The sequence below is a fragment of the Anguilla rostrata genome, chromosome 11 (genome assembly GCF_018555375.3).
Source record: "Anguilla rostrata isolate EN2019 chromosome 11, ASM1855537v3, whole genome shotgun sequence".
NCBI lineage: Eukaryota > Metazoa > Chordata > Actinopteri > Anguilliformes > Anguillidae > Anguilla > Anguilla rostrata.
This window is the reverse complement of record NC_057943.1, coordinates 41,184,432-41,206,959: the sequence shown is the minus strand read 5'-3', so window position 1 is coordinate 41,206,959 and position 22,528 is coordinate 41,184,432. Positions and strand designations below refer to the sequence as shown.

Here is a 22,528-nt window from a genome sequence, read left to right as displayed (position 1 = left end):
TACATACTTAGAATAGACTAAGCGAAGATAATATGAAAAAACTTCGACGGTATCGAAAAAAACTTGTTTAACCTTTTTTAAGCCACTTCCTTCCCATGAACGTTCTTGTAGGTGAAGTGACATTGATGTCGTGCGAGTTATCCTTGCGTTCCTCTCAAAGGCGTGTAACAGCCTATAGCACGTGCCGTTTATTCCCTTACGACCAGAAACGAGCGTGCTCTATAATCGCCCCATTCGAATACTTTCGTGTGTTATTACTGAACAAACAGTGCATTTTAAATAAGCATGTCTGGGCGATTGCACTGTAGGCTACATTTTTTTTAAAGTCATAATGATCTCTCATGCATTGCATTTTAACGGAATATTGTGAAGCTATGTTAATTCTTTTAGATGTGGAAGGCTATTGTCGCCGAAATAAAAATAAGAAATTTTCCGATTTCACATATATATATATATATATTTCCGTAGTCTCAAATGCAAAAAACGGAAATACTAAGTCAGACAATTTAATGTGTTTTTATAAATAAATAATAAAGTGGATCCACGTTTTCCACTCCTCACGGTGGAGAGGGCTTCGTTCATTTTGTGCAAAGGTTTTGAAAGGAAATGGGCTATTTATTCACCTTATTCACCAACAGTTTGCTTCTTGTATTTGAAGGGGGCGCGCCTACAGGGTGGCGACCAAAGTGATCGCCGGTGACGCGCGTCTGGGGTCTATGTTTATGTCTGTTTGGGTTCCGATTGGGCGAAGGGTAGAAATGTGCCTGGCATCTGCGCGCCGTGGGCGGGAATAGGCATGTTTATAAACCCCAGTGTGCGCGCCGTGGGCGGGAATACTAGATTGAGAAACTGAAGACAGAAACGGAGAAGAGGAGAGAGAGGACGCGCAGCGGCGGCGGCAGTGGCGGCGGCTGTGGCTGACTGGAGCTAGTTGGAGGAGGCGCGGCTCCCCCTGCCCCTCCATCCCAGCACCTGCATGGACGACCACCTCAGCCTCCTTCACTCGCCTCCGACTTCCTCAGCCAAGCACCGGGGCAACAACATCGTGAACCACGGCTACACCGAGACCGAGCAGGACATCATGACAGTTGTTGCTTGCGATAACATGTTGGAGGAGACGGCAGCGCTCCCAGGGCACCAGTCTTTAGACCGCTATGAGCCCGACCACGAGTGCTGCGAGAGGGTGGTCATTAATATTTCCGGCTTGCGCTTCGAGACGCAACTCAAAACTCTCTCTCAGTTCCCCGAGACTTTGCTCGGGGACCCCAAGAAGAGAATGCGCTACTTTGACCCGCTGAGAAACGAGTACTTCTTTGATAGAAACCGTCCCAGCTTCGATGCAATCCTATACTACTACCAATCGGGGGGGCGTATCCGGAGACCTGTTAACGTCCCAATTGACATTTTCTCTGAGGAGATACGGTTTTATGAACTCGGGGAAGAGGCAATGGAAAAATTCCGGGAGGACGAAGGTTTCATCAAAGAAGAAGAACGTCCTTTACCCAGCAACGAATTCCAGAGGCAAGTGTGGTTGTTGTTTGAGTACCCCGAGAGTTCGGGTCCAGCCAGGGGCATCGCCATTGTCTCGGTGCTGGTCATTTTAATCTCCATCGTAATATTTTGTCTGGAAACTTTACCCGAATTCCGGGATGACAAAGAACCCACTACCGTAGCGCCCAGTATAAATGGAACGACACCTTACTTCACTAGTCCTTTTTCAGACCCTTTCTTTGTGGTAGAGACACTCTGTATAATATGGTTCTCTTTCGAACTGCTGGTTAGATTTTTTGCCTGCCCCAGCAAAGCCACGTTTTCGAAAAACATCATGAACATTATCGACATTGTGGCGATCATCCCTTATTTTATCACGCTAGGGACTGAGCTCGCGGAGCGGCAGGGGAACGGGCAACAGGCGATGTCCTTGGCCATTCTCCGCGTGATCAGGCTCGTGAGGGTTTTTCGTATTTTCAAGCTCTCTCGGCACTCAAAGGGGCTTCAGATTTTAGGACAGACACTAAAAGCCAGCATGCGGGAGTTGGGACTTTTGATATTTTTCCTTTTCATCGGGGTTATTCTCTTCTCCAGTGCCGTCTACTTCGCCGAAGCAGACGACCCCGAATCTAGCTTCAGCAGCATCCCCGATGCATTCTGGTGGGCTGTGGTCACCATGACGACAGTCGGCTATGGAGACATGCACCCTGTAACCATAGGGGGTAAAATCGTCGGGTCCCTGTGTGCAATCGCAGGCGTGTTAACCATTGCCCTCCCGGTCCCAGTAATTGTTTCTAATTTTAACTACTTCTACCACAGAGAGACTGAAGGGGAAGAGCAGGCTCAGTACATGCACGTTGGCAGCTGTCAGCCTTTGTCCTCAACGGAGGAACTGAAAAAGACACGTAGCACGTCCTCCCTCAGCAAATCGGAATACATGGTGATAGAGGAAGGAATCAACAGTGCTTTCAAACAGCCCAACTTTACTGCACAGAACAATCAGAACTGCGTGAACATCAAAAAGATTTTTACAGATGTGTAACCGTTAGAAAAGCGAGAAATTATATAAATATAACGACTATTACTCTACCAATAATAATCGTGACGTGTCAGTGCAAGTCTTGTGTGGAGGCAACGCAATAGGTATATAAATGTGTCCTTTCAGTCCGTGAGCTTCTGAGTACATTCCATTCGCTCTTGAGGAGTAGCTCAAGGATTTTTTCTAGTGTTAATGGAGCTTCGTGTCCTGCGTTTGATTCGGTTTAATTAAGTGGGATAGAATTCAGACGCTGCTGTATTGGACATCTTTCCGTTTATTTTCCTTAAAGACAACGGCGATGTTTGCTTCCAATGTTCATTAATTCTGCTGGTTACGTGATATTTCATTTACTAAGTGAAGTGTCTTCATTAAACAATTATGTCAGTAATATTCTAGCTATAACAAGCAACGAAATATGGAGTGAGAAACTTGAAGAAATGCTTTATTATGATTACAGCCAAATATTGCTCATAGGTAGACATATATAATATATTTTACAAACGTGTTACCATGTCAAACGACAACTAAGGTGTAATGTAGGCTATTAAATCTATTTCGGCTGTTGAATTACGTTTAAGCGGCCGTAGGTAAGCGCCTGTAACCATCAAAGGGCACAATAGAAAAGAGCAGCTTTTTCATGTAATGTGGAGAAAAACATCCCATTCATCAAGGCAATGTTTCGCGTGTACGCATTGTGCGATTCAGTCAATTTAATCTGATCATATTTATTGGGAGGAGTCGCGGCAACAATATCATCGAATCACTTCTGATTGTTTACGTGAAAGAAGTGCCCGTGTTTTCCAAATCAGTTTGGCCTTCTGAAGACTCCAAGTTTAAAAATCAATGCCAGCACAAGCACGAGGACGAATACACGGTGTTTGCGCGTCTCTCGTGGAGGTGCCGGACAACAAAAAAAGGAGATCAGAGCCAGCACACGCTTTCCAGTGGATGCTGCTAATCCCGCCTAGAGTGATGCAGTCTCCATGGCGACCACCGTTTCCTGGGTAACCCCTCTGATGTTGCCATGGCATCTCTCTCTCTCTCTCTCTCTCTTTCTCTCTCTCTCTCTCTTTGTCTCTCTCCCCTGTTTCCACAGTAACCTTCCAGATGGTTCAGAAGCCTGACCTGAGAATTTTATACTCAAAGGCTAGTCTTAAAACAGTAAAATAACTGTGAAAATAACACACATGCAGAAATTTGTGTGCCTTCAAATAGACTGATAACACTTAACTCTTGCATTAATATTCCAAGTAAATATGGACACACATATGTAACAATAGTGCAAATGGTGTTTTATAATAAGTGTTGTACGTCATATGATTGATAAGTGTGCTACTTTAGCTGGATTTTGCATTGCCTGGCGTGATGGCAAGACAAAGGGGACTGGATGTAAATTCACGTAATAAACTGGAGACAGAATGAATGTGTGGCACATGGAAGAATGTGGGAAATGTGTGCACGCAGATCTCCCGGATGCACGCACGCCCGGGCAGCGCCCCGGCGATGGAGGAGGGAAGATGCTGGAAATTGTGAATGGAGCTGGAGCAGGCCGTGCTTTACATCCCGCGTTCACAAGGGGCTGCTCTACACCGTCGAATGCGCGAGGTGGGTACGGCCGGGGGGGACGCGCGAGGGAGCGCTCCGCTCTCGCGGTCGCGCTTTCGCGGTCGCGCCTGCGTCACGGGCACAGCCCAGCAGCAGATAGCACTTCTGCGGTCGTCCGTGTTCGGCTCAAGTTAAGCTGATACGCTTGCATGGGGAAACGTGACCGCAGGCCTCTGTGCATAGGAGATGGCCGCTGTAAGTTTGTTGTGGCTGCCGTTGGGTGTGGCATTTAACTTGTGGAGTGAAATAAATATATCTCTGACTAGGTGATTCAGTTCCTCTTATAGCAACATGTTTTGAGCATTGAGTGTAAAAGCATTTGCCTCAAGTACAGCAATGTTAGAAAGGTGGAGTTAGCCCTCAGCAGTCTGAGGAATTACATGTGGATTCCACATATTTTTAAAATATAGTTTTCTGTCTTATGCAAGTCTAAAAATAGGCCTCACAGTCATGGCAAAGCTGTCTGTTTTCCCATTCTGTGTTTCTCATGAAGAAACCTGCTTTAATAAAAACTGCAAGGCTAAAAACAAAAATCCCCTCAGTTATTGTTACTAGCATTATAGAGTTATGAGCCACGTTTTGGCATAGTGTCATAAAAAATGTATGCGTCAGTTTTTGTACAAGAGTGCTTATTAATGAAGTCAAAATGGCATTCGATTTCATTACAAATATGATTACATGGTTGGCAAAAACATTTATTTATAATTATTGTTTTTGACTGTGTTACTAATTTATCGGATGCTTTCATGGCTTGGAGGGACATTGAGGTATTTAATATGAAGTGTATATAATAAGATGTACAACCAACAAGGCCATGCTCATATAATAGGAAGCAACGCTTAGTGATAGTAAGGTGTTTAATTAAATATTGGCCATTGGTTTGCAATCACACATATGTTTATATCATTCTTATTCTTTATGAATCACATAGATTATTATTATTATTATTATTATTATTATTATTGATAATAATAATTGATTTAATGAGTTGCAACAGATCAAAGAAAGGTTTGTAAATCTTTCTACCAGAGATTTTGATAATTGTTGCTAGTCTGTAGAGAGGCAGTTGAGTCCACCTTAAGCCTCAGTACTGCACTGGGCCTGGTGGAGAGAGAGTGGTCCACCTTAAGCCTCAGTACTGCACTGGGGCTGGTGGAGAGAGAGTGGTCCACCTTAAGCCTCAGTAATTCACTGGGCCTGGTGGAGAGAGAGTGGTCCACCTTAAGCCTCAGTACTGCACTGGGCCTGGTGGAGAGAGAGTGGTCCACCTTAAGCCTCAGTAACGCACTGGGCCTGGTGGAGAGAGAGTGGAGGGGAGGGAACCTGTGCAATGATAATCAGTGAGCACGCGCGCGCGATGACGCAATCCAGCAGCCGCCCGCATTCTAAACGCTCGCTATCCCTGCAGGGTGGGCGACCGCCGAGCCTGACGCTCGGGGGTAGCGGTAATACCTTACGTGCGCACGCGTGGCACTTCATTCAGGTTCCGTCATGGCTGCCGGCCTGATTAATAATTGTGTCACACGATATCAGCAGGCGCGGATTGAGTCTCTGCAGCGTTTGTGGGAGGTCAGACTCCTTCTGCAGTGACTGTGTCAGTGTCTGCGCCCTGTTGGAGGGCTCACATGTGATTGGATGTGTTTTTTTAATTCTGTCATTGTGAAGTTCTCACCCCAGACTGAAGTGAATGTTGTGTACACCTGCACTCAAAGCAGCAGCTCCAGGCTTTCGTTCAGGCCACGCCTCTTCAGCTGCACTGAGACCAGAGACAGTAGTGAAAATATGGGCCCGGTCACTGTGACGCCACCCGTTGACTGCCTATGGGCTTGATGAGATGCGTTTGGAATCCCAGGAAGTGCAGTTTGTGGGCGCCGCCATGTTGTACAGTGAGCTTTGTCTCTCAGCAAGACCAGGAAGTGAGCTTCACAAAGGCAGCCTGGTTTTGGCCGCTTGATGGAGACATAGGGAGAGGTTAGCTGGATAGCTTTAGGTACAGACACAGTACAGACACAGGGAGAGGTTTGCTGGATGTCTTTAGGCACAGACACAGGGAGAGGTTAGCTGGATTGCTTTAGGTACAGACACAGTACAGACACAGGGAGAGGTTAGCTCAGTTCCTTTAGGTACAGACACAGGGAGAGGTTAGCTCAGTTCCTTTAGGTACAGACACAGGGAGAGGTTAGCTCAGTTCCTTTAGGTACAGACACAGGGAGAGGTTAGCTGGATTGCTTTAAGTACAGACACAGTACAGACACAGGGAGAGGTTAGCTCAGTTCCTTTAGGTACAGACACAGTACAGACACAGGGAGAGGTTAGCTCAGTTCCTTTAGGTACAGACACAGGGAGAGGTTAGCTGGATTGCTTTAGGTACAGACACAGTACAGACACAGGGAGAGGTTAGCTCAGTTCCTTTAGGTACAGACACAGTACAGACATAGGGAGAGGTTAGCTCAGTTCCTTTAGGTACAGACACAAAGAGAGGTTAGCTCAGTTCCTTTAGGTTCGGACAGGGAGAGGTTAGCTCAGTTGCTTTAGGTACAGACACAGGGAGAGGTTAGCTGGATTGCTTTAGGTACAGACACAGTACAGACACAGGGAGAGGTTAGCTCAGTTCCTTTAGGTACAGACACAGTACAGACACAGGGAGAGGTTAGCTCAGTTCCTTTAGGTACAGACACAGGGAGAGGTTAGCTGGATTGCTTTAGGTACAGACACAGTACAGACACAGGGAGAGGTTAGCTCAGTTGCTTTAGGTACAGACACAGTACAGACACAGGGAGAGGTTAGCTCAGTTCCTTTAGGTACAGACACAAAGAGAGGTTAGCTCAGTTCCTTTAGGTTCGGACAGGGAGAGGTTAGCTCAGTTGCTTTAGGTACAGACACAGTACAGACACAGGGAGAGGTTAGCTCAGTTCCTTTAGGTACAGACACAAAGAGAGGCTAGCTCAGTTCCTTTAGGTTCGGACAGGGAGAGGTTAGCTCAGTTGCTTTAGGTACAGACACAGTACAGACAGGGAGAGGTTAGCTCAGTTCCTTTAGGTTCGGACAGGGAGAGGCTAGCTCAGTTCCTTTAGGTACAGACACAGGGAGAGGTTAGCTCAGTTCCTTTAGGTACAGACACAGGGAGAGGTTAGCTCAGTTCCTTTAGGTACAGACACAGTACAGACACAGGGAGAGGTTAGCTCAGTTGCTTTAGGTACAGACACAGTACAGACACAGGGAGAGGTTAGCTCAGTTCCTTTAGGTTCGGACAGGGAGAGGTTAGCTCAGTTCCTTTAGGTACAGACACAGTACAGACACAGGGAGAGGTTAGCTCGGTTCCTTTAGGTTCGGACAGGGAGAGGTTAGCTCAGTTCCTTTAGGTACAGACACAGTACAGACACAGGGAGAGGTTAGCTCAGTTCCTTTAGGTTCGGACAGGGAGAGGTTAGCTCAGTTCCTTTAGGTACAGACACAGGGAGAGGTTAGCTCAGTTCCTTTAGGTACAGACACAGGGAGAGGTTAGCTCAGTTGCTTTAGGTTCGGACAGGGAGAGGTTAGCTCAGTTGCTTTAGGTTCGGACAGGGAGAGGTTAGCTCAGTTGCTTTAGGTACAGACACAGTACAGACACAGGGAGAGGTTAGCTCAGTTCCTTTAGGTTCGGACAGGGAGAGGTTAGCTCGGTTGCTTTAGGTACAGACACAGTACAAACAGGGAGAGGTTAGCTCAGTTGCTTTAGGTTCGGACAGGGAGAGGCTAGCTCAGTTGCTTTAGGTTCGGACAGGGAGAGGTTAGCTCAGTTGCTTCAGCTGCCGCAGTGGGGATGTATGATCCTGCTCAAGCATTTAACAGTCTGAGGCACAAACCTGTGAGTGTTTTCCACTTCACCTCATTTGCCTTTTATAAACATCAGGGTCAGGGAATTAATCTCACTTCATCAGCAAAGATAAGCGTGTCCTCCCTCCCATTACAGCCTTTGACAGATTGACAGCAGAAAGTGTGTTAGCATGTGCTTTTATCTGATACATTAAGCACAGTTTTCCCCTTTGCTTGTTGCTTTTACTGGTTGTGGTTTAGTCGAGTGGGCGGTTTTGCGTTTTGGGGGGAGGGGGGGGGGTATGTTGTTGGGGGTAAGGGGGGTAAATTGTCAGGATTGCCCTTTACCAAAATAAGCATCTTTGCAGGCTGTTCCACTTTTCCCTCACCTTCAGTTGACTTTGACTCTACACTATTTAAAAGCCTGTGCCCAGTGCTGCCCTCCACTGGCTCTCTTTATGTGACTGTATATATATATATATATATATATATATATATATATATATATATATATATATATATATATATATATATATATATATATATATATATATATCCATCCATCCATATGTTATCTAACCCAGCATTTCCCAGCCGCTGTGCTGTTAGGTGAGGTCAGGTGTGCCGTGTGAAAAATCTTTTTAAAAATATGTAAGTTCAAATTATTCAAAAAAAAAAAAAAAAAACTTGACTACGTAATTAAAATGAGAGTGGCTTAATTGAAACCCCGGAAGAATGGTTAGGCCTACTGTTGACACGTCGCATCAACATCAGTGCCTGGCTGGCTTTGGAGAGCGGTGTGCCATGAGATTCTGTAAATCTCGAAAGTGTGCCACAGATATAAGCGGACGGAGTGTAGCACAGTGGGTAGGGAACTAGACTTGTAACCGAAAGGTCGCAGGTTCGATTCCCGGGTAGGACACTGCCGTTGTACCCTTGAGCAAGGTACTTAACCGAAATTGCTTCAGTATATATCCAGCTGTATAAATGGATACAATGTAAAATGCTATGTAAAAGTTGTGTAAGTCGCTCTGGATAAGAGCGTCTGCTAAATGCCTGTAATGTAATGTAATGTAATGAAGGAACAAGGTTAAAAAGGAAAAAGGAAGGACCTAACCTACTTATTTTTGGTCAGGGTTGCGGTGGGGCTGCAGCCTATCCCAGCATGCATTGGGCAAGAGGCAGGAATACACCCAGGACAGGTTGCCAATCCATTGCAGGGCACACACACAATTCACTCACACACTCATACCTATGGGCAATTTAGAGTCTCCAATTAGCCTACCTGCATGTCTTTGGACTGTTGGAAATCGGAGTGCCCAGAGAAAACCCACGTGGACACGTGGAGAACATGCACACAAAAAACATACCACGCAGCTTGTGGGATTCACAACCCTTTCCTACGTTGTATATATATCTTTGTCGAGATACTGCAGCTCTAAATTTGATATCTATGTTTAATATTTAATAGCATGGCCCCTTTCCACATTGTAAGAATATAAAAAGGTAAACAGGAGTACAATGCATGCCTTGCCAATATTTTTTTTGAAGAAGGGAGGCCTCTATTCTCAGTAATAGTGTAATCTGAACATCATGCTCGCAGTATCAGTGCTAAAAATGGACTCCAGAGGTAATCGTTACAGGCTATTGGTAATGTGATGGACTCTGTGGTGTGATTTACGATGCTAGGCACTCAGAGGTGGAGGGGCCCACGCCGTGCTCGTGTGCTGGAGGAACACAGCCCACAGAATGCAATTTATGGATGCCAGGATTGAATAGTAGGTAGTCGGCCCTTTTGTTCTGTAGAGATTTCCATTGAAACACCATTATGGGTCTGAACCCAAAGCTTGACCTTGACCTTGAGGTGATGTCCCTCCTTTGGCTCACAGCTAGGTCCAGTCGATAAATTCGCTGCTGATTCTAATGGATTTCATTGGGTCTTCGTTATTTATCGTCAACAGCAGTCTGACCCCACGCAAAATCAAAGTGCTTTTTTAACTTAGCACCAGGCGTTAGCGGTGTTAAAGTGTGTGGTCTTTTGTAAAATAGAATGGGGAATATATTTCACTGCAATGTATTCTTTTTTTTTTAGTTTTTTTTTTTAGAAATATCAAAGCGGTATTAAAATTGTGCTGTATATTTGCCAATATATTTTGAAGTATAGCAATATATTTGTTTCTGGTCTTGAGAGTATTGTTCAGTTTGTTGCAGTGTATTCAGTTTCTAAATGAAAATCTTCCTGGGCGTCCCAAATTGCAAAAGCCAGAATACCAGCCCTGTCTGAAGCCAGAATCTGCAGCATGCTTTGGTTTATGAGGCTACAAGACCAATTCCAGACCAATATGTTTGTAACCAAGGTGGATACGGGTTCAAATCAATCAGAAAGTGTTAGTGTTGAGTGCAGTGCTTAATCTGCATTACATAAGTAAACATCAGGAAAACAAATGGTAATACTCCACAAAAAATAACCTGTGTGAAGTTTCTGTGAATCACTTAAGACATTTTACATTTGCGTTGTTGCTCAGCACTTAATTGTCAAATTGAACAGCATAAATTAAAGCGCTTGATTACACAGTTCAGAGTTCCCTTTGCCTGGCTTCAGTCTAATTCTCCACCATGTTGTGCTGTGTTTCCTGGTGGCGCAGAGAGATGATGTCATTGGGCCCTGGTGGGTTGGGCTGAGCCTTCGATATCTGGACTGCCCTGGGCCTCTCACCACAAGGATATACAGCCAGTGCGGACCAAGGTATAGCCTGCATGTTCCTCTGCGCTAATATGGCTCTCACTTAGAACTGAGTTTCTGGGTACGGTGCATTTTCTCCAGTCAGAATGTTTATGTTGAAAGCAACTCAGTTCATCCGGTGCACGCTCCACTTTTGGAGACAAACTAGCTCGCGTATATGTTACATCGATTTAATTAGGATTTACACTACTTCAGTACGTCAGTAGTGTGTGTGTTTGCTGGGCTGTCAATCAGTAGGGAAATTGCAGTGCTAGGATAGACACACCCACAGCTCGCTTGTTCGGAAAAGACACACTTTATATTTCAATAAAATTTGATCATTTTACTTTTTATACATTTGGTTAAAAATTAAGTATTGTTTTCAAGCACTGGTAAACGCTTTGCGGATTATACAGTCTACCATAGTCTGTCTTTTGGGTAAAAGGCTGTTTTGGTTATCTGGAGGGAGATCACTGTTAAACACAACAGGGGTTGATCATTTGCAACTGCTGGCATTTGGTTTCTGTTCGTCGTTTGCTCACCCACATCTTAAGGTCTTATGGCAGTGTGCAAAACTCTTGGATTACTTTGTTAATGTACAAAATGGACGGATCACATTCTTCCTTCTTTCTTTGGTTATCGAGTGCTCAGAATTTCAGGAAGTGTTTTCAACGTCGGAGTGAAAACAAGCAGGAAAATGTTCTGAAAATAGCGTCCTTTGAAAAAAAAGGGGGTTTCAGTACAGGGGGAGCGAACGAAACTGCGATTTATATTTGGGAGAAAGCGAAACGACACAGTTTCGCTGGGCTGGGGTTCGATGGGTGCCGTTCGCTGATGTGGCGTTCCGGAAATGCTGCGATCCGGAAAATGGTTTGAGCGGAAAACTCGACTGGACTGCCCCTCAGCAACAACGCGCTGCCTGTGCCTCCAAATCTAGGACAGTGCGCATTTCTTAGGCAGCGCTAGCAAGGCTCCTCCCCCTTGAGTGCTCTCCTTCTCCAGACTCCAGTGCACATCACCGTTACCAGCACAGAGAGGGTACAGCTCATCACCGTTACCAGCACAGTGAGGGTACAGCTCATCACCGTTACCAGCACAGTGAGAGTACAGCTCATCACCGTTACCAGCACAGAGAGGGTACAGCACTGCAGCTCATCACCGTTACCAGCACAGAGAGGGTACAGCACTGCAGCACATCACCGTTACCAGCACAGTGAGGGTACAGCACATCACCGTTACCAGCACAGAGAGGGTACAGCACATCACCTTTACCAGCGCAGTGAGGGTACAGCTCATCACCGTTACCAGCACAGTGAGGGTACAGCTCATCACTGTTACCAGCGCAGTGAGGGTACAGCACTGCAGCTCATCACTGTTACCAGCACAGAGAGGGTGCAGCACATCACCGTTACCAGCACAGTGAGGGTACAGCACATCACCGTTACCAGCACAGAGAGGGTACAGCACATCACCGTTACCAGCACAGTGAGGGTACAGCACTGCAGAACATCACCGTTACCAGCACAGAGAGGGTACAGCACTGCAGCACATCACCGTTACCAGCACAGAGAGGGTACAGCTCATCACCGTTACCAGCACAGTGAGGGTACAGCACATCACCGTTACCAGCACAGTGAGGGTACAGCACATCACCGTTTCCAGCACAGTGAGGGTACAGCACTGCAGAACATCACCGTTACCAGCACAGTGAGGGTACAGCTCATCACCTTTACCAGCACAGTGAGGGTACAGCACATCACCGTTACCAGCACAGTGAGGGTACAGCACTGCAGCTCATCACCGTTACCAGCACAGTGAGGGTACAGCTCATCACCGTTACCAGCACAGTGAGGGTACAGCTCATCACCGTTACCAGCGCAGTGAGGGTACAGCTCATCACCGTTACCAGCGCAGTGAGGGTACAGCACATCACCTTTACCAGCGCAGTGAGGGTACAGCACATCACCGTTACCAGCACATTGAGGGTACAGCTCATCACCGTTACCAGCACAGTGCGGGTACAGCACATCACCGTTACCAGCACAGTGAGGGTACAGCACTGCAGCTCATCACCGTTACCAGCACAGTGAGGGTACAGCACATCACCTTTACCAGCGCAGTGAGGGTACAGCTCATCACCGTTACCAGCGCAGTGAGGGTACAGCACATCACCTTTACCAGCGCAGTGAGGGTACAGCACATCACCGTTACCAGCACAGTGCGGGTACAGCACATCACCGTTACCAGCACAGTGAGGGTACAGCACTGCAGCACATCACCGTTACCAGCACAGTGAGGGTACAGCACACTTACCGTTACCAGCACAGTGAGGGTACAGCACATCACCGTTACCAGCACAGTGAGGGTACAGCACTGCAGCTCATCACCGTTACCAGCACAGTGAGGGTACAGCACATCACCGTTACCAGCACAGTGAGGGTACAGCACTGCAGCTCATCACCGTTACCAGCACAGTGAGGGTACAGCTCATCACCGTTACCAGCACAGTGAGGGTACAGCTCATCACCGTTACCAGCGCAGTGAGGGTACAGCACATCACCTTTACCAGCGCAGTGAGGGTACAGCACATCACCTTACCAGCGCAGTGAGGGTACAGCTCATCACCGTTTCCAGCGCAGTGAGGGTACAGCACTCACCTTTACCAGCGCAGTGAGGGTACAGCACATCACCGTTACCAGCACAGTGCGGGTACAGCACATCACCGTTACCAGCACAGTGAGGGTACAGCACTGCAGCACATCACCGTTACCAGCACAGTGAGGGTACAGCACATTACCGTTACCAGCACAGTGAGGGTACAGCACATCACCGTTACCAGCACAGTGAGGGTACAGCACTGCAGCTCATCACCGTTACCAGCACAGTGAGGGTACAGCACATCACCGTTACCAGCACAGTGAGGGTACAGCACTGCAGCTCATCACCGTTACCAGCACAGTGAGGGTACAGCTCATCACCGTTACCAGCACAGTGAGGGTACAGCTCATCACCGTTACCAGCACAGTGAGGGTACAGCACATCACTGTTACCAGCACAGTGAGGGTACAGCTCATCACCGTTACCAGCACAGTGAGGGTACAGCACATCACCGTTACCAGCACAGTGAGGGTACAGCACTGCAGCTCATCACTGTTACCAGCACAGTGAGGGTACAGCTCATCACCGTTACCAGCGCAGTGAGGGTACAGCACATCACTGTTACCAGCACAGTGAGGGTACAGCTCATCACCGTTACCAGCACAGTGAGGGTACAGCACATCACCGTTACCAGCACAGTGAGGGTACAGCACATCACCGTTACCAGCACAGTGAGGGTACAGCTCATCACCGTTACCAGCACAGTGAGGGTACAGCACTGCAGCTCATCACTGTTACCAGCACAGAGAGGGTGCAGCACATCACCGTTACCAGCACAGTGAGGGTACAGCTCATCACCGTTACCAGCACAGTGCGGGTACAGCACATCACCGTTACCAGCACAGTGAGGGTACAGCACATCACCGTTACCAGCACAGTGAGGGTACAGCTCATCACCGTTACCAGCACAGTGAGGGTACAGCACTGCAGCTCATCACTGTTACCAGCACAGAGAGGGTACAGCACATCACCATTACCAGCACAGAGAGGGTGCAGCACATCACCGTTACCAGCACAGTGAGGGTACAGCTCATCACCGTTACCAGCGCAGTGAGGGTACAGCACATCACCGTTACCAGCACAGTGAGGGTACAGCACATCACCGTTACGAGCACAGAGAGGGTACAGCACATTACCGTTACCAGCACAGTGAGGGTACAGCACTGCAGCATATCACCGTTACCAGCACAGAGAGGGTACAGCACTGCAGCTCATCACCGTTACCAGCGCAGTGAGGGTACAGCTCATCACCGTTACCAGCGCAGTGAGGGTACAGCTCATCACCGTTACCAGCGCAGTGAGGGTACAGCTCATCACCGTTACCAGCACAGTGAGGGTACAGCTCATCACCGTTACCAGCACAGTGAGGGTACAGCTCATCACCGTTACCAGCACAGTGAGGGTACAGCTCATCACTGTTACCAGCGCAGTGAGGGTACAGCTCATCACCGTTACCAGCACAGTGAGGGTACAGCACTGCAGCACATCACCGTTACCAGCACAGTGAGGGTACAGCTCATCACCGTTACCAGCGCAGTGAGGGTACAGCACATCACTGTTACCAGCACAGTGAGGGTACAGCACATCACCGTTACGAGCACAGAGAGGGTACAGCACATTACCGTTACCAGCACAGTGAGGGTACAGCACTGCAGCATATCACCGTTACCAGCACAGTGAGGGTACAGCTCATCACCGTTACCAGCGCAGTGAGGGTACAGCACTGCAGCTCATCACCGTTACCAGCACAGTGAGGGTACAGCTCATCACCGTTACCAGCACAGTGAGAGTACAGCTCATCACCGTTACCAGCACAGAGAGGGTACAGCACATCACCGTTACCAGCGCAGTGAGGGTACAGCTCATCACTGTTACCAGCGCAGTGAGGGTACAGCTCATCACTGTTACCAGCGCAGTGAGGGTACAGCTCATCACCGTTACCAGCGCAGTGAGGGTACAGCTCATCACCGTTACCAGCACAGTGAGGGTACAGCACTGCAGCTCATTACCGTTACCAGCGCAGTGAGGGTACAGCACATCACCGTTACCAGCACAGTGAGGGTACAGCACTGCAGCTCATCACCGTTACCAGCACAGAGAGGGTACAGCTCATCACCGTTACCAGCACAGAGAGGGTACAGCTCATCACCGTTACCAGCACAGAGAGGGTACAGCTCATCACCGTTACCAGCACAGAGAGGGTACAGCTCATCACCGTTACCAGCACAGAGAGGGTACAGCACTGCAGCTCATCACCGTTACCAGCACAGAGAGGGTACAGCTCATCACCGTTACCAGCACAGTGAGGGTACAGCTCATCACCGTTACCAGCACAGTGAGGGTACAGCACTGCAGCTCATCACCGTTACCAGCACAGTGAGGGTACAGCACTGCAGCTCATCACCGTTACCAGCACAGTGAGGGTACAGCTCATCACCGTTACCAGCACAGTGAGGGTACAGCTCATCACCGGTACCAGCACAGAGAGGGTACAGCTCATCACCGTTACCAGCACAGAGAGGGTACAGCTCATCACCGTTACCAGCACAGAGAGGGTACAGCTCATCACCGGTACCAGCTGAGTAACATTTTTCTCCTGCTGAACCTTTTATAAAGAGGGACCCCCTCCCACTACCCCCCCGCCTCCCGCCAGAGAGAGCAGTGTCTGGCAGTTCGGCGCTCGCCTCGCTGTTCGCAGATCAGGCGGGATGATTGACAGCACATCAGTGCGGCACGGTTTACAGGCACCGCCAGGCTGTCATTGGCCCCTCCCCTCACCATCACAAGCAGGCAGATGCTGTGAATGGGGACTGCTGGCTTTTCTGTGTGTTTTGTAATTAACCATATTAACCTTTATTCATACAGAGTAGGATGGCTGAGCACGCATTGCTCTTATGCAGCAATGCCCTGCGAATGCCCTCCATGTAGTCCAACCTGCATGTCTTTCTACACAGCAGACACGCTCAGTGTTAAATCAACTCTGACAGTTAATATAAGTCCAGCTGGAACTAAACTGCACTCCTTTAGAGTTAGTAATAACACAGATAAATACTCCATGAGAGTTGATTTTACACAGAACTTTGCCGTGTGCCTGAGAATATGGCATGGCTGCATGTGCCCAGCATCTGCTGCAGAGCTGGGAAAGCTGTTAGACAGGCCTCTGAGTGAGGTACATGCTGTACGAGCCGCTGGTGGTTGACAGCAATCAGCCGGTGGCTGGGTATGATCTCATACCCTGAGTCTCCAGAGACGAAGCCCCTGCTCCTGTGTCTGGCCCCTCCCTGGAGAACCCTAGGCTGGCTTTTCTGTGTTTTTTTTAAGGCCGTGGTCCGTTGGCACAAACGTTCAGTGAAATTCCCTATACAAATTGATTTGATTTTGGATTTGAGTACGGTTATCCTCCCCTTAAGCCTTGGTGCGGCTTGTCTGTGGTGGTCCACTCGGAGAGCTCTGTTTGTTGTGTTCCCGTAGCGACAGGAAGAGGGAGGGGCTGCAGTCTCTTCTGAAGATTCTGAGCAGGAAGCATGCTGTGATGATGAGACAGCTTTATGAGGAAGAATTTACCCCCCATAGTCTCACACTTCTGCCATCCTCCATTTTGTTTTTTTGTAGTTTTGTCTTCTTCTTCTTTAAAGGGCGTGTGTCAGAATTACACCGCAGCCTCCCTCTCGCCCGTTTTGGTTCAGTCTTTCGTAAGACCTGTCCAGTCGCTTTTAAAAAAAAAGAAAGGAAGAAAAACAACGGCGCTATTTTCGGGGTGGTGCGTCAGCTCTGTTTTCGGCGTTTGCTTGCGCGTGCCCCTGCCGCACAGCTGTGTCCGCGTGCCTCACGTGCCCGCCTGTGAGCGGCGGCAGTGCCGCGCCGGCGCAGAACCATCCGTGTGCTGATTGGAGCGGTGCTGTTTTCTGCCTGCGTTCCCACGATTGAGAACAATCCGGGAAAAGCCTGTTGCCTCGTCGCAGGATTGGCTGGGCTAATGTGGTGTTAGAGACGGCAGGAAGTAGTCCTATTTTCTTTTCTGGAGCTGGCACTATTTTTTCCAGTTCTTTGATTGGCCTTTTTTGCAGTACAGTCACACAGGGTGTTCTGAAAACATTATCCTACTTGCCGGTGATGCCAGCTGACTGTGTAATGAAGGCCAGGAGATGAACAGGAAATGGGAGGAGCCAGCAGTGACAAGTATGGGCGTTTTGCAAACACATGACCTTTCCACTTTAACCCCTGTGTGACTCTGCGCCTTATCAAATCCATTAAAATATTGTCTTTTTTATTTTGCCATTTTGGACGTGGGGGAGTCCTTTAGCTAGCCGGTGTTGGAATTTTGTTTCTGCCAAAAGGGATAAGCGTCCTGATGCTCAAACTGAAGAATTGTTGTGTCAGGATGAAAGAGAAAAAAAATATTAATGACAATTGCAGTAACCTGTTAGAAAAAAATAAGGGCTGGTTTAACTGGGATTAGCCAATCATTTGCTGAGAGCTCAGAGCTCCACGTCATATCTGTTCATCACTCGCTAGCGTCCCCTTGTTTTGATCTTTAAAAAAAGCCCTGCCTAAGAGTGATTCACACCTGCACACACAATGGGAGTGGGACCCAGGGCACAATGGGAGTGGGACCCAGGGCACAATGGGAGTGGGACCCAGGACACAGTGGGAGTGGGACCCAGGGCACAGTGGGAGTGGGACCCAGGGCACAATGGGAGTGGGACCCAGGACACAATGGGAGTGGGACCCAGAGCGCAATGGGAGTGGGACCCAGGACGCAATGGGAGTCAGACCCAGGGCACAATGGGAGTCGGACCCAGGACTCAATGGGAGTGGGACCCAGGGCACAGTGTGAGTGGGACCCAGGGTACAGTGGGAGTGGGACCCAGGATACAGTGGGAGTGGGACCCAGGCCACAATGGGAGTGGGACCTAAGGCACAGTGGGAGTGGGACCCAGAATACAGTGGGAGTGGGACCCAGGGCACAATGGGAGTGGGACCCAGGGCACAATGGGAGTGGGACCCAGGGCACAGTGAAAGTGGGACCCAGGGCGCAGTGTGAGTGGGACCCAGGGCTCAATGGGAGTGGGACCCAGGGCACAGTGGGAGTGGGACCCAGGGCACAGTGAAAGTGGGACCCAGGGCACAATGGGAGTGGGACCCAGGGCGCAGTGGGAGTGGGACCCAGGATGCAGTGTGAGTGGGACCCAGGGCACAATGGGAGTGGGACCCAGGGCACAATGGGAGTGGGACCCAGGGCACATGGGAGTGGGACCCAGGGCACAATGGGATGGGATCCAGGGCACAATGGGAGTGGGACCCAGGGCACAGTGAGAGTGGGACCCAGGGCACAATGGGAGTGGGACCCAGGGCGCAATGGGAGTGGGACCCAGGGCACAATGGGAGTGGGACCCAGGGCACATGGGAAGTGGACCCAGGGACAATGGGAGTGGGACCCAGGGCACAATGGGAGTGGGACCCAGGGCACAATGGGAGTGGGACCAGGGCACATGGGAGTGGGACCCAGGGCACAATGGGAGTGGGACCCAGGGCACAGTGGGAGTGGGACCCAGGGCACAATGGGAGTGGGACCCAGGGCACAATGGGAGTGGGACCCAGGGCACAGTGGGAGTGGGACCCAGGGCACAGTGGGAGTGGGACCCAGGGTACAGTGGGAGTGGGAGTGGGACCCAGGCTACAGTGGGAGTGGGACCCAGGGCACAGTGGGAGTGGGACTCAGGGCACAGTGGGAGTGGGACCCAGGGCACAGTGGGAGTGGGACCCAGGGTACAGTGGGAGTGTGAGTGGGACCCAGGCTACAGTGGGAGTGGGACCCAGGGCACAGTGGGAGTGGGACCCAGGGCGCAGTGTAAGTGGGGCCCAAGGCACAATGGGAGCAGTGTTGGCCCTGGTATCAGAGTCTGTAGCTGACAGTCTCTGCACTCGGTCCTCTGTCTGCAGTGCCAGCTCAGGACAACGCAGACATCACAGCCCTCCCCCCCCCCCTCCATCTGCCTTCAGCACCGACCCGCTCTACAGGAACACAAGCCCTGCTTGATAAGAATAATAACATAATAATAATAATGAACTGTAGGTATAAAAAACTTTCCATACATTGCGAATAATACAAAACAATGCAGTTCAGATTATTTTAGTATAAAATCTTAAGAATATGAATTATCTTAAGAATAATGCATATACACAAATACAGGACTCCAGCACATGGAGAAGGTGTGCTGGGTGAAAACTGAAGCTCTGATGCTCTGGATCTGCATTGCTTCTGCAGGACAGAAGATCCTGGAGTCTTAATTCAGCTCCGCCTCACCTGAGCCCCGCCCCTCGATGACACGCCCTAATTGCCTCGCGACGCCCGTGGAGCAGGCAGGATGCCGGAAGCTTCCTTCTCCAGCTCAGCCCGCCCAGCTGCGGACCAATCGACAGCCTGTCACTCCCTCTGCCTCGCTGTACATGGCCTGGGCCATGCCCTGCCACGCCCAACCACTCCTCGCCCCGCCCTGCCCTGGCTGAACGGCCCAATTCACACGCCACCTCTCGTCCTTCAGAAGGACCTCTGTGTGCCCCCCCCCCCCCCCCTCCCCCCTCTGAGACTGGAGAGGTGCCACAGCCTCCTCCCTCCCCTCCATCCCCCCAGGACTGTGTGTAGCAAACAGCGATGTGATGTCTTTAATGTCAATGCATAAATGGATCAACATGCAACAGCCTGGGCTGCTCTGTCTGTTCTTCCCTTTTCTTATGTCTTATCACCGGGGGGCGGGGTTTAACAAGCACAAAAGGCCTAAAAGCTTTGTGGTTGGCGGCGGTTATCGGTCACAGCCTGACGATAATCAGAACTCCATTCCGTTAGATACTATCCAGTTCTATAGGTAAACCGAGCACTGGGTGCACTTTTAGCGGTAGTAAAATGGCGAGCATTGTTGGGCTGAACGGCCTGTTTTCGTCATTGTGTTACGCTGTGTTTTATAATGTTAATCTGGACAATTTTCTATTTTATTTTATTTCATTTCATTAGCAATGGAATGGCTTCTTCACACAGGGAGAAAGCGTTCGAGCAGACAGGCTCTCTTAAGAAAGTGCCAATACATTCCTCTCTTTTTCCAGCAGACTGTAGGACACTTAGAGGTCATTGAGCACTGTCTTGCTCACTGACTGGGGATCTGCTGTCCATGTTAAAACATTAAGGATAAAACATCTCTCTCTCTCTCTTGCTCTCTCTCCCTCTCTCTCCCTTTGTCCCTGCCTCTCTTGCTCTCTCTTTCCCCCTTTCTTTCTCTCTTTCCCTCTCCCTCTCTCTCGAACCCCGCAGTGCTGTTTGGCAGAGTTACAGGGTTTTTCTCTTTTGGGGTGGGGACTTCAGGTGATTGGTCAGCAAGTGTTGCAGCTGAGAACGAGGCAGCGGAGAGACGATGCCTTCAAGCGAGAAGGATACCAATAATGAATGGCACTGCAGTGCCGAAGAGTGGTTCTGCTAACTTACACCGAGGTTGTTACAGCGGCACGGAACAAGTGTCTCACTGTACAGCAACACTGCATCAAGCCGTAGCAGAAATGTGACATGCAGCTCACTTACATTGTTGCACAACATGTAGATTGAATCAGTCTTACCAAACAGGTATCCCATTTTCATTCTACGGGTCATATCGATATGAATGAACAAAAAAAGAAATGCTTGAGACTGACCACGTTTTCAGATTATCTTACAAGGTCATTCCTTTACGTACATACAGTAAAGGTTTTTAAAACTTGAGTGAGACTATGAATGAGGCTTTGGTTTCCAAGTGATTGGATTAAATCACTTCATTTGGTGATTCCCCCGACAACTCCCCTCCCCCGTCCCCTCAAAAAAAACCCGGCCTGATTTATCCAAAGTTCAAATGATTGTCCGAAGGGATTGGTCACAGCTCCACACTCCGTGTGAGATGAATCAGTTGACCTGAGAGAAACAGGCGTTTAATGGCAGCGTGCTGACATCCGGCCTTGAGTTTCTCCCCCAGTGCCTTGTTTTACCATTGATTTGGTGGCGTGACCGATAGCCCACGTTCCCCTCTCTCACTGAACCTGCTCCTCTCTGACGGCCTCCTGCAGGTGGTGTGCGGGGGAAGTGCTGAGTCGGTGTTTCTCTGTGAGTCAGGTGCAGCCCCACAGCTACAGCCTCGCGGAGAAGGGGTGTAGACCTGCGCTTCTCAGTTTTATTTTTGTCCTGACTGAAAGTTTTTTTTTGGGGCAAAATCTCGAATGACTTTCAGCGCTAGGCGACTCGCAGGTGCAAGAGCAATGCATGCTGGGATCATTTAAAAGCACAAGTACTGTACTCCGCTGAACAAACTCAGCACCTCTGGTTTCGGGTTTAAAGGTACGGTGGATGCATTCGGCTTGGTTAGCCTTGCGAGTGTAAAGCCTGATTCATACTTCTGCGCTGAATCGACGCCGTAGGTACGCTGTAGCCTGACGTGCACCTCCCCAGAAATGTAACTACACGTTGCGGCGACGCAGACCGCAGCAAATGTGATTGGTCCGCTTGGTAGCATCGCATTTCCTCCTACGCATTTCCAGCTAGCGTTTCGCCGGTGTATTGCAGAGCGACACAGACAGACCAGCGCACAAGTATAAATGCTCACAACGGCGTAGGCCACTTGCGTAGGCTACGGCGTAGTCTCTACGTAGATCCAACGCAGAAGTATAAATCAGGCTTCAGAAGTTACAGCAGTGTCAGAAGCTTGCATTAGCTGAGAGAGAATCTGAATCTTCGGTGAGAGAGAATCTGAGAATCTGAATCTTAGCTGAGAGAGAATCTGAGAATCTGAATCTTAGCTGAGAGAGAATCTGAAACTTATCTGAGAGAGAATCTGAGAATCTGAATCTTAGCTGAGAGAGAATCTGAAACTTATCTGAGAGAGAATCTGAGAATCTGAATCTTAGCTGAGAGAGAATCTGAGAATCTGAATCTTAGCTGAGAGAGAATCTGAAACTTATCTGAGAGAGAATCTGAGAATCTGAATCTTAGCTGAGAGAGAATCTGAATCTTCGGTGAGAGAGAATCTGAGAATCTGAATCTTAGCTGAGAGAGAATCTGAGAATCTGAATCTTAGCTGAGAGAGAATCTGAGAATCTGAATCTTAGCTGAGAGAGAATCTGAAACTTATCTGAGAGAATCGAACTTAGCTGAGAGAATCTGAATTTATCTGAGAGAGAATCTGAGAATCTGAATCTTAGCTGAG

General features: G+C 49.0%; 1 protein-coding gene across 3 annotated transcripts; it reads left to right on the top strand.

Annotated features, from left to right (window-relative positions):
* The first annotated feature begins 708 nt into the window (after positions 1 to 708).
* Positions 709 to 20,011, top strand: LOC135234969 (potassium voltage-gated channel subfamily A member 3). Of its 3 annotated transcripts, XM_064300140.1 has the most exons (5): positions 711 to 1,521; positions 2,086 to 3,534; positions 3,995 to 4,135; positions 10,576 to 10,676; positions 19,579 to 20,011. In XM_064300140.1, exons 1-2 carry the CDS (start codon positions 977 to 979, stop codon positions 2,531 to 2,533), a joined length of 993 nt encoding a protein of 330 aa, XP_064156210.1. In that variant the 5' UTR covers positions 711 to 976; the 3' UTR covers positions 2,534 to 3,534; positions 3,995 to 4,135; positions 10,576 to 10,676; positions 19,579 to 20,011. The 3 variants fall into 3 exon arrangements, with proteins under 3 accessions (XP_064156208.1, XP_064156209.1, XP_064156210.1); XM_064300138.1 differs by having other exon boundaries at positions 709 to 3,534; XM_064300139.1 differs by lacking the exon at positions 10,576 to 10,676 and having other exon boundaries at positions 709 to 3,534.
* Positions 20,012 to 22,528: the final 2,517 nt, after the last annotated feature.